Source organism: Octodon degus, unplaced genomic scaffold, assembly GCF_000260255.1.
Source record: "Octodon degus isolate 3935 unplaced genomic scaffold, OctDeg1.0 scaffold00083, whole genome shotgun sequence".
Classification (NCBI taxonomy): Eukaryota; Metazoa; Chordata; class Mammalia; order Rodentia; family Octodontidae; genus Octodon; species Octodon degus.
The window spans coordinates 6,637,998-6,649,697 of record NW_004524659.1 but is presented as its reverse complement, the minus strand read 5'-3'; the positions used below and the strand labels follow the sequence as shown (position 1 = coordinate 6,649,697).

Here is an 11,700-nt window from a genome sequence, read left to right as displayed (position 1 = left end):
TTCTTGTAGGTGGTAGAACCTTTGGGAGATGGTACCTAATTGAAGGAAGTTAGGTCATGGTGGGCTTGCTCCTGAAAGAAATATCAGAATTTCAGTCCCTTCTTTCTTTCTCCTGCCCTACACCTCTCTGTGTCCCAGCAAATCTGAGCAATCTCATTTGTCCCTACCTAACTGTAGAGCTTGACTAAAAAACCCTCCGGCTCTATCAGGAGACAGCACAAAAGGCGGGAAGACCACAGATTGGTGAATAAGCACCACTCGGAGCCACATGGCAGCATCAGCTCCATGACTGTCAGCCTCATCACTGATCTCCTCACTGGATTAGGCCATCTACCATATTTCCTTAGTCCCAACTCTCCCCAACCCATGGCACTCTCTATCATTTGTTTTCATGATGCCAAACAAGCTAAATATGGTGCTCAAGCAAGATCTCATGCTCTTGAGGCCTCCAGGCCACAGTCTTCCTTCTTGGAACACTGGCATCATGGCCTGAACATTCACAGCCTTAAATCCGACATACGCTCTTGCCCACACATTGAAGCCACGATTTGGATGTTCTGTGGAAATGAGGAAAAGCTAAGGCTGTTTATCCATTGCCTACTGTAGCCAGGGAGTCAGCCGCCCTCACTGAGGGCTTCTCAGAGACCTAGAGCCAGTCCCAGCAAGGGCAGAGCATGAAGCAAAAGGAAAGGCCGGGGTGCTCCTGACTTTGGACTGCAGTCCTGAAAAGGTATCTGTAGAGGCTTCAAACTAGACGCAAGGCCTTGCCTGAGATTGGTCATGTGAGCATTTTTGGTTTTCTGCAGTTGGTCCTAAATAGGACCTAAGAACAAAAATTATAGAAACTGTCAGTTATTAATCAAGCCACCCAAAAAAGAGAACAACTATGAAAGATTTGGTTTAACTTTCTGGCTTGTCACCAGAGATAGCATTCTGCCAGTCTGACTCACAAGGAAGCAGGCTTTCTGTGGTGGTCTGGTTACAGAACAGGGGTCTTGGGCCAAAGCTCTATTTTTAGATATTGCCTACTTGTAGATTTTTCCCTTGGGACTTCAATTAACACCTCCCTTGGACAGGGTATCTGCCCTACACCGCTCTTCAAATCTACTGATGGTCTCTGGAGAATCAGAGACTCCACATGTCCCAAACTTCTGCTACTTCCAGCGAAAATTCCTGCTGCAGCGCTCTCCCCCTCTCCTCCACCTTTCCCTAGACCTTGTCTCCTCTTCTCTCTCTCTCTCTCCTGATGACTCCTTGATACTTGTACCACAGAACATGCCTACTGCTGTTTCTGACAGATAGAACACACACTTTCCTCCTGGTCTGGCCACCAGGACCACTGGCCTCGATGGGGGCAGGCCTGCTCCTTGGCCCCTGTTCCCTCATCCTCAAGCTACTTGGTTGTCATTCTGTCACTCCGCATCCACAGAGATGCTGGTAAGACCTGAGTGCTATCAGCTCCCTCCTGTGCTTTAACCACCCACAGCACCTGACGGCCTCACAACAGCAGCTCCTCAGCCTGTGATTCCAGAGGTACTATCCGGTCCCTGCAGATACAAGAGCTACTGAGTTTTCTGGACACTCCCAACTGGGTTTCAGCCTCCAGCTTGTTGTGCAGGCACATTCTCAGGAAATCCTTTGTCCCCTCACCCCGCAGAGCTCTGGGGGGAAAACCCCTCTGCAGACTGTCCAGACCACAAGCAGGATCCTCAACAGACCCCCACACAGCACCCGAGTCAGGGCAGCGAGATAGGAATAGCGACAGGGGTAAGAGCAGCGTCATCCTTTCTGTGTTGGCACCAGGACCAGCAGGGTATAATTCCGCAGTAGCACTGAAGCCCCGGCTCACCTGCAGCAGGTCGCTCTGCGCTGACGCCGCCATCAGGGCCATTGGACCAGCACAGAGCCTTCTGAGGCTGGCGACCGACGCGGCTCCCGCGCGGGCTCAGCCCACCACTCTCTCGGTCGAGTCCCTGGCCGAGGGTCGCGCTCCCGGCTTCAGTCGTCCAGTCAATCGCGTACCCCTACGATCACTGCAGCCTCAGGGGTCGGGGCTGTTTCAAAGGCACAGCACCTGGTCCAGACGCGCCGCACCTCCCGATCCCCGCCACCCCCAACTCTGTCCCGGGCGGGCCGCGGACAACCCGACCCAGGAAGCACTTGCTCAGCGTAGAGGGGTACTGCGCTCACGTGGTCTGTGGCCACGCCCCCCGCAGGCGCAGAGCCGCTGCCCCACCCCCCACACCTAGTCAGCATCCGGATCCAAGATCCTAGGGTACAGGCGGGCGCTCCAGCCTCCCCCTCCGCCCTGCAGCTCTTCTCCAGCTAGCATCTTAAAGGGGCCGTTCCCTCGCCTTGGTGGCCTCAGCTGTACTTGGGCGGCGCTGTCAGCCCGCGCCCTGCTGACCTGTAGACCATCCGTGACAACCCGCCTTACCACCATGTCAGGGACCTACTTTCACACTGAAACCCGCAGTTATAACTAATTTGTGGGATCTTTGTTTGCTAACTCTACGTGTTCTCTCTCACTCAGCGCTTCTCAGAGCCCTAACGCTGGCTTCCCTGGGGATTGAACCCCATCCCTGCGCTTGCCTAAGCAGGCGCTTAGTGCACCGAGCTCTCTTGCCAGCCGGAAGGCAACTTTTTATTAACGCCAGCGGGCTGCTGCTGGGAATACAGAGTCAATTTAGGGCTTAGTTGATATAGGTCTCTACACACTGGAAATAAGGTTTGAAAGCAGAGAGGATTTTTATTGGATTATGTTAATCATGCATTACTATTTGGTTTTTGGGCAGAAGGTCCTTGAAATATGCTAGAAAAGGGGCTGGAGAGATGGCTCAGTGGAATAAGTGCTTCCCTGGCAAGCGCAAGGGCCTGAGTTCAATCCCTGATTCCGTAAGAAAGAAAAAAAGAAATATGCTAGAAAAGCAAAATGTGTTTTTAGTGGGAAAGAAGTTTGTTCACCTGGACATGGTCCGGCTGAGCTGAGTCAGGCTACCTGAAAAGCAGCTGGGCGCAGTACACCGCAGACTGAAGCACAGGGCTCACTGGGCTCTGTGGTGTATGAGATTGTTAGTCCCCCCCCTTTTGTTTTATGGGAAGATTCTTTTTTTGTCCGTTTCTTCAGTTTTAAGCAGCTGGTAAGAAGAGGTAAATCTTAAAAGGAGCAGATAGCACATGGCTTCAGAGTGCTCAGAGAGAATTCTGGTCAGGATTGCACAAGACCTAGGAGGAAGAATGCCAGAAGAGCCATTAGAGGTGCAAGCAAAGCTCCTACCCGTAAGGAGAATAAGCCTAGAGATCCCAACTGGAAAGTTACCCGTGGCATATTTACTTTTTTGTTAGATATTCTCACAACTGACAGAGCTTTCTCTTCCTAACCCTGACAGTGCCAACGTTTTTCTTCCAAGAGAAGGCAGGTTCCTCCTTGGTGGGCTGTTAAGAGGTCTAAAGCTCTGCGATTTTGGAGAATGACTGCACCCAGGGAATCTGTGTGGTCTTGGACAGTATCTATTAAACTTTGCATATTGTTGAAATGTCGGGCTCTCTGGGTACTTAACTGTGAGTATTGTTGTTGGCTTATACCCGTAGCGTGGTACCAAGAGTTAAGCTATCCCAGCCACAATGGTATTATTACAGTGTCACCCGTTTGATGTGACTGATGGGCATGTAGGGCCCCGTTGCCCCGACTATACAGAAAGTTCACTTACCAGGTAAACGCAGGCCAACAAAGGCTCCTGTTGGTAGGAATAAACACTAGATGAACCCCATCAGAGCAAATGAGAAAGCTCCACAGGGGCCCAATGGGGACCTGCAGTGGCTGATCATCTATATAGTCAGCAGAGACATTTAGGCTTCTGGAGAGACTCAGAAAAGAGGAGATATTTCCCCACATGATTGTAGGATTGGGCTGAAGTAAGTGATAGAGAACATCAGTGGAGCTGAGTTCAAAGTTAGTCTGGGTTAGTTCTAGAGCTTGTATGAAAGAATTGAAAGTGAGACACAAAGCGAAGAGACTATTTCTGTGTTTATAGCTTGAAGGACCCCATGGGTGCCATTGACCAAGGGCAGGAGATCAGGAGTTGGGGGTCCTGTGTGATCTCTGGGGGCGTGGGAATCAGTGGGAACGTTGGTGGTTTAGGGGAAGGAATTTTAATGTGTGTGGGGGTCAAGAGACTTTTACAGGGCCCCTGGGAGATAGCTCAGTAGAATAAGTGCTTGCCTGGCAAGCACATGGTTCTGAGTTCAATCCCTGGTACCACAAAAAGAGAGAGAGAGAGAGAGAGAGAGAGAGAGAGAGAGAGAGAGAGAGAGAGACTTTTGCAATCTTTAAACCAGTCATCGCTTAATCCTTGTCCATCCCTCTGGACTCTTATCTGGCGTCCAAATGATCCCATTCTGATGGGAGGGATCTGGAATAGTGTATTGCAACGGGGAGGGGGGCAAATTCCTGTTGGCAGGTTGAGCTAGAAGGATGCTGAGTCAAAAGGCTGTTTTTACATCCACCTCAGTTTATAACTCAACCCCAACTGGATAGAACATAGACAAGAAGGGGAGTTTACAGGACTGTTTGCTTCCTCACCACTCTGGATAGATACATTTATTATTAGCACACTATTCTCCTTCCCAACTTAATCCTCTACATCTAGAGGAGCAGCAACATTGTTCTCAACCTGGGGTGTTGGTTTGAATTGGACATTTGTCAAAGTAAAAGCATATTCTTGGTTGTGAAGGGTCCTATTTAGTTTGAGAATTATTATTGGACTTGCATTGTAAACTTGAATTTAGGATTCCCAATGTTCTCAATTTCTATATATTCCTAGGATATTTCGATATATTATCCATGGGAGAGTCATTTTCATTTTGATTTAGTCATGTAAAGATGAGCAACCCAAGTATGCTATTGATGAAGGTGATATTAAATGCAGGCTTTTTGTGTGAACTCATCTTCTGGCGTTGTAACCCAAAAAGTGAATGTGAACACTGAAGTCAGCAGGAGAGAAGGAACTAGAAAGTGAACAGAGTAGCAGGACATTAAACCTAATGTGGTGTCAGTACAAGGTGACTTGACAGGAGTTAGACTGGGCAGCCAATAGGTATGATCACAGCAGAAAATTATCAACTATTGTGAAAGTTAGAGCAGCATTTCATGGTGCCAAATCCAAAGGTTACACCAATATGGACAAGAACAAGGGTAATTTTGTGAGGAACTTCTCAGTCCTCTGCGGATACAGCTCAGAGTCCCAAGGCAAGCACTACATCTACAAAAAAAGGGGAACTAGCAATGAAACTGGATAACATGGGGCCAGGGAGATGGCTCAGTGGAATAAGTGCTTGCCTGGCAAGTGCAAGGGCCTGAGTTCAATCCTTGGTTCCTCAAAAACAAATAAACAAAAACAAACAAACAAAAAAACCCAAAACAACTGTATAACAGAACATCAGTCAATTAGGATGGGCCCTCCAGTGTACTATGTGCATTCAGTCTTCAGTGTGTGTAGAGCTTCAAGCTTCCACATCATTGAGAGCAGGGTGCTGAGTACATCATCTCTGCATGGTGGTCTTCAGGGGGCTTGACCCATCAGGATAGGCCTTCCAGCAGTTGTTGGGATGGGCCTGTTTGATCCTGGACTGATGAATCCAAGGCTAAATCTCTGTCACTTGTATTGCACTAGTAGTAAAAATAATTAAATAGAGGCTGTCTTGGTTACTTTTCTCTCATTCCTGAGATAAAATGCCCAACATCCAAAATTAAGGAAGAAAGGGCTGACGTAGCTCGCAGTTTGTGGAGGTTTCAATGCTTAATCAGCTGGCTCCAAAGCAGGATGGCAGGGCACAGGGCTAACAGTTCAAGGTGGTAGAAGGCAGCAAAAGCAGCAAGAGCAAAAGCGTGAGTGGGGGCAAGCCTCTTTTCCTTCCTCATGTTATAAGCAGGCTATCGCCCTGCCCCAGGGCCAGTGTAGCACCCACATCATCTCCATGCCCTCCTCTTGCACAGGATGAGGATGTTTACAAACTGAGAACTTTGGCCCTCTCCTGAGTGAAATTTACAAAGTTCTCAAGTTTACAAAATATATCAATCATTACAGGGGCCTTTGTGGGTGGGGGATTAGGGGAGTCTTTTTTTCTGATCTTTTTTTTTTTTTTTCAGAACCGGGGATTGAACTCAGGCCCTTGCACTTGCCTGGCAAGCACTTATTCAACTGAGCTATCTCCCCAGCCCCCCTTTTTTCTGATCTTTAACCCAGAACATGTCTACTGGGTTATGGGTATGAGTAGGTGTATCAGTGGGAAGGGGTGCTCTTTCTGATATGGTTTCATGTATCTGGGAGAAAGTGTTTCCTAACTGAAGAAGTTATTTCTGCAAGGTGATAATTTCCAGTTGACAAAAGATCTCCCTGGAAACCTTTTTAGTAAGAGTTGGAGTTTCGTAAGTACCTGGTGGGTCCTGGCTATGTCCTGACTTTTAGGAGAACCATGTGCAGCTGGTCTACCCATGCTGTTTATGTTTTTTCATAGTAATTAGCTCACTATCAATGTCAGGGTTCTCTTCCTCCATTCAACTCTTCCAGAACAGTGGGGCCTATAGGCAGTGTAGAGATTCCATTTGGGGTGATTTCTGTAACAAATGACAGTCCATTGTCATTGCCTGTGGCCAGGGACAGCCCATATCTGGGGATAATTTCTCTTAACAGTACTCCGCATACTTCAAAGGCCTTTTGAGTCCTGGGAGGGAATACTTCTGGCCACCCAGAGTAAGTACAGACCAAGACTAGCAAACGGGGCCAGGGATATAGCTCAGTGGTGTAAGTGCCTGCCTGGCAAGTGCAAGGTCCTGAGTTTGATCCCTGGTACTGCAAAAAAAAAAAAAATGTTCTTGGGGCTGGGGATATAGCCTAGTGGCATAAATGCCTTGCTGGCAAGCACAAGGTCCTGAGTTCAATCCCCGGTTAAAAAGCAAACAAACAAACAAAAAAACCAAAAACAGAACAGCAAACATTTGTATACTTAGCATGATTTAACTTATACTTGCAGAACTTTGAAAGGGGAGGGTCCTGTGTGTTGGATTCCAGGTGGGAGTCAAGGGCCTATTGAGGCCTCAGTCTTTGCACAAGTTTGGTATCTTTGACTGACAGGTTCACAGACTGCTGTTGACTTTGGGATGTAATAATAGGGACTCAGGAGCTGAGCCATGGCAGGCTTTCCTCTGTGGGTGATGTCACGGTGGTGTGTTACTCAGCTGTAAGCCAGTTCCTTTGGGGTCATCATTTGATCAGATCTGTATGAAATCCTTCCTCTTGTGCCCATTTTATTGCCTTTTCAATCCAGTGAAGAGGTCCATGCTAGAGACTGAGAACAGTTTTTGGAAACATTTCATGTAGGGCTTCTAAGTTTTGAACCAGGTTGTTTTCCAAAGTGGAGTCTTTGGCAGCCATTTTAGTGGACTCACTTACTTTTTGGTTGACAGGGGATGGTGTCCTTTAGCTTTTGATGTCCTTTACAATGGATTATAGCCACCTTTTTCAGTTTCCTCACAGTGGCGGATAAAGTTGTTGTATCAGTTACTCTTCTCTCGTTGCTGGAACAAATACCTGACACTCAAAATGAGGGAAGGAAAAGTTTATTTAGCTCACAGTTACTGGAGGTTTCAAAACACTGGAGGAGAGACTTGGGTGCTGCCATGTCCAGGATGACCCTCTCCACATCTCTGATAAAGCACAGGGTAGGCAGTTTAACGGTTAGCTCATTTTGGCCGGTCTCTCAGGCCCCGCCCTGGTCCTCTAACCCTGCCCCTCAAGCCACTTGTTGCTCCTCCAGCCACGTCTGCCCCATAACTTACATGCGGCTTTGGGGGGACAACTAGACACAAACCAGAAGAATTGTGAATTTCATCTCCATCTTTAATTTGTTTTCTTTGGGCTGTATAAAGATGACAATTCTTGTATAATGTCCCATGGACATGAACTGTGGTGAAATCTTGCCTGTAATCTGTGTAGCTCTTTACCATTTTGTCTTATGCCCAATGAGGGCCTATATAAATGCCAAGAGCTCAGATCATTGAACTGCTAAGAGCACCTCCTCAGCATTGATCAAAGCATATCCACCCTACATTGTCTGTTTTGAACAGAGCTACTTCCATCCATACACAGGGTGCCCTCAGCATCTCTCCAGGGCTCCATTTGGAAGTCAGGCTGGCTGACAAAATGTTCATCAGTCAGAGTGAGGCAATCATGGTGTCTTAGTTACTCTACTCTCGTTGCTAGGACAAATACCCGACACTCAAAATGAAGGAAGGAAAGGTTTACTTAGCTCACAGTTCCTGGAGGTTTCAGTCCCTATTCAGCTGGGTTCAAGGCAGAGCACAACATAGTAGAGAGCAACCTTTTATGGAGGCAGCAAAGAGCAAGAGTGCAAGGGAGGAGCAGCAGCAGCTCAAGCAGCTAGCTTCTCTCCCTCCTTACAATGAAATGCAAATCACCTGCCCCAGGGCAGGTGCAGCATCCACACCCACTATAATCAATCACAAACTCCAGAAGTTGCCCCAAGATTGCATGAGGCTTTGGGGGACAACTAGACACAAACCATAACACATGGTCAGGCTGGTGGAACTCTGTGGGCAAATAGCTGGCTGAGTTTAGAGATTGAATGAATGAATGAATGAATGATTGATTGATTGATTGATTGATTGATTTTGGCGGAATCGGGAATTGAACTCAGGCACTTGCGCTTGCCAGGCAAGTGCTTATTCTACTGAGCTATCTCCCCAGCCCCATAGAGCTTTAGATGTCTGGAAGGAGAGTCAGTGATTTCCAGCAAGCAATCCTTGCTGCTGGATGATTTGCCTGTTACAGAGCCAACAGTGTCTTTGACTGTAGAGATGAGGGACAGCATTTGGCACCTGGAAAGTCAAGTATTGTCCCTGAGTCAATTTGTCTCCCTTGACCAGGAGGGCTGTCACAGTGAGCACCCACCAGCAAGGAGGCCATCCTTTGGATACTGAGTGCAGTGTTTTAGAAAGGTAGGTGTTAGGCCTCTCAGGCTCCCACTGTTTAACACTTCTGAGGCTCCATGTTTTCTTCCATCAAAGACCAAACTAAAGGGACAGGTCACATCTGGGAGTCCCAGAACTGGGACAGAGGCCAAGGCTCTTTTGCTTTATTTAATTGCTTCAATATTCTCTAAAGTCTACCTTATTACTTCTCTTTGGATATGGGATTTGTCAATATGCCATAAGAGGTGTGGCCTTTTCAGGGTACCCCAATATCCAAATCTGACAGAAGCCAGCTGCAATTAAGAATTCTCTAAACTCTCTTTTCTAGTCAGATTACTGGATGGAGCAAATGACCTCCTTTCTTTCTGGGCCTAGGATTCAGAGACCTTTCTCTAGGTCAAACTGTAAGTATCTGAACTTCTGTTTGTAGCTGTGATCCTTTTTTCAAGAGATTTTGAAGCCCATAACCAGTAGGTGGTGAACAAGGACTTGTGTTCCTTCTCAGCCTTCTTGTTTGGTGGGACTGCCCAGATTAAGATGTGATCTATATGGGGCCCAGGGAGATGGCTCCGTGGAATAAGTGCTTCCCTGGCAAGCACAAGGGTCTGAGTTCAATCCCTGGTTCCACCAAAAAAACAAAAAACAAAAAACAAAAAAAAACCAAAGACTAAGATATGATCTATAGAGCCAGGCAGACATGGTGGTCCATGCCTACAATTCCACCACTTGGGAAGGTGAAGTAGGCGGATTACCACGAGTTCAACTGCTGTAAATTTGAGGCCAGCCTGGGTACAAAGTGATCTCAAGGTCAGCCTGATCTGCAGAGCAAGACCCTGTCTCAAGAAACCAAAAATAAAATAAAGTCAGCAGTGTGCCATAGGAGCATGCAGTTGAACTTCCTTTGAGCAAATCCAGCCACATTGGCTGCCAAAGCCTCCCTAAGCAGGGTTGTAGAATTTTTAAAGCCTTGTGGAAGGTGGGTCATTGTAAGTTGTCCCTTTCACCCTGTGACAGGGTCTTCCCATTCAAAGCAAAAAGGAGCTGGCTGACAGGGGCCACTCACAGGCAGAAGAAAGCACCTTTTAGGTCCAGGCATGTAAACCAGGTGGCATCAGAAGGAAAAAAAAGCCCAGGACAGTGTATAGGGTGGGACTGTTAGATGTAAGGTTCTGGGGGCTGCATTGACAGCACAGAGGTCGTATACCAGGCAGAAGTCTCCATTTGGGTTTTTACTGGGAGCAGGGTGTATTCCAGGGTGACTGACAATCTGTTAGGACTTCAACTTTTCTCAGTGTGGAGATGTGGAGCAAGAGTCCAAGCAGGCTTCTTGTGAGGTTGACTGATGTCTGACAGCAATGGGATGGCACTTGGTTTGAGTTCACTTATGAAAGGTGCATGATTGATAGTAGTCTCAAAGGTGAGTGTTCTGTCCATACATCTGAAACATGGTGTGTAAGGCCTTAGGGTTCTATTCTTTAGGCATTTCTAATTGATAGAGCTGTCATTCTTCTTCTTGGGTCTTGGTCAAGGTCAGGAAATGGTTTGGAGTCAGGGGCTCAAGTGTGAGGGTAGCAGGTGGATAAGGAACAAAGGAAATAGTTGCTCCCAGCCTTGAGGGAAGGGCTCATCGCATGAGTGCAACAGGGCACTTGGGCATGTGCAGGAATTCATCTTTAATGAAATGACCACCAATCTCACAGGATCTGCTTTGACAGATTTTTTTTTTTTTTTTTTTTTTTTTTTTTTTTTTTTTTGTGGATCTGGGTATTGAACTTAGGCCCTTGTGCTTGCCAGGGAAGTACTTATTCCACAGTGCCATCTCCCCAGACCAGAATTTCTTTTCAGTGGCAGCCAGAGCCCTGATCACTTGAATCCCCTAGGAAGTCAAGGGGAATTTCTATTGAATAACAACAGAGTGTCTGACCTAACTGTTCACTATAAAAGTCATTGGTTTCCCTCCAATTTGGCGATGACCTTAGCTCCTGGGGCCCCATTATGGCACCAGGTCTCCCCTTTTTGTTATTGAAAAGCAGGAGCAGGGGTTCAGGGTGCAATAGCTTTGGGTCTCCACAAACCATTTTATCCTTCACGCAGAAAGGGCATTTGTCTTTCCAGTGTTCCAGTTTTTCACCTTGGGCATAATGATTTGTAGCTTAAATGAAGGGATGGCCACCTATTTTGACTTGAGAACCCTTTGAGGCCTTATTATTTTGGGCTCGGTACTGAGGTAAATTTGTCTGGAGTTTCTCTAGCAGCAGTTTTGCCCTGGTTGCAACCAGGAGAGCCATCTGGTGTTGGGCGTCTCCATCAGACTCATGCTTTATCTTTCCTTTCTTCCCTGGTTTGTAAAAACGTTCTGGGATAGCTGAAGTGCACAGGTGGCATTCACACCAGCAAACCCATTGACCTTTTGGATCTTTCTTCAGATGTCAGAGGTGCACTGTTTTATAAAAGCTGAAGTCACCACCTGCTGATTCTCTGGAGCTTCAGGGTCAAATGCAGAAAATTTCAGTATGCTTCACATAGTCTCTCATGGATCTTAGCAAGGCTCTCATTAGGATCTTGGCTAACCTCGGGAATTTAAGACATAGTCTTATGGTTTGGGCATAGGTGTCTCCCAATGCCTCATGCAGGCATGGGGTGGCTTGGCTTCTGGAATTTGCGATTGATTCTTTTTTTTTTTTTTTTTTAATATTTATTTATTTTTATTT

The 11,700-nt window shown here is 47.0% G+C and overlaps 2 protein-coding genes across 5 annotated transcripts in view; both read right to left on the bottom strand.

The window, feature by feature from the left end:
* LOC101589824 (zinc finger protein 792-like) overlaps window positions 1–2,163 on the bottom strand; it is a 6,710-nt gene extending 4,547 nt beyond the window's left edge. For 2 of the 4 annotated variants that reach the window (XM_023721471.1, XM_023721472.1), the window contains exons 1-2: window positions 1,850–2,163; window positions 335–557 (exon numbers count right to left, since the gene is read on the bottom strand). In XM_023721471.1, coding sequence (XP_023577239.1) covers window positions 335–337 — 3 coding nt within the window. In that variant the 5' untranslated portion in view covers window positions 338–557; window positions 1,850–2,163. The remainder of the gene's footprint in view (window positions 1–334; window positions 558–1,849) is intronic. The other 2 variants (XM_023721470.1, XM_012515904.2) reach the window with 1 other exon arrangement.
* The window catches only part of LOC101590220 (zinc finger protein 792-like), a 48,260-nt gene that overhangs the window by 24,475 nt on the left and 12,085 nt on the right, over window positions 1–11,700 (bottom strand).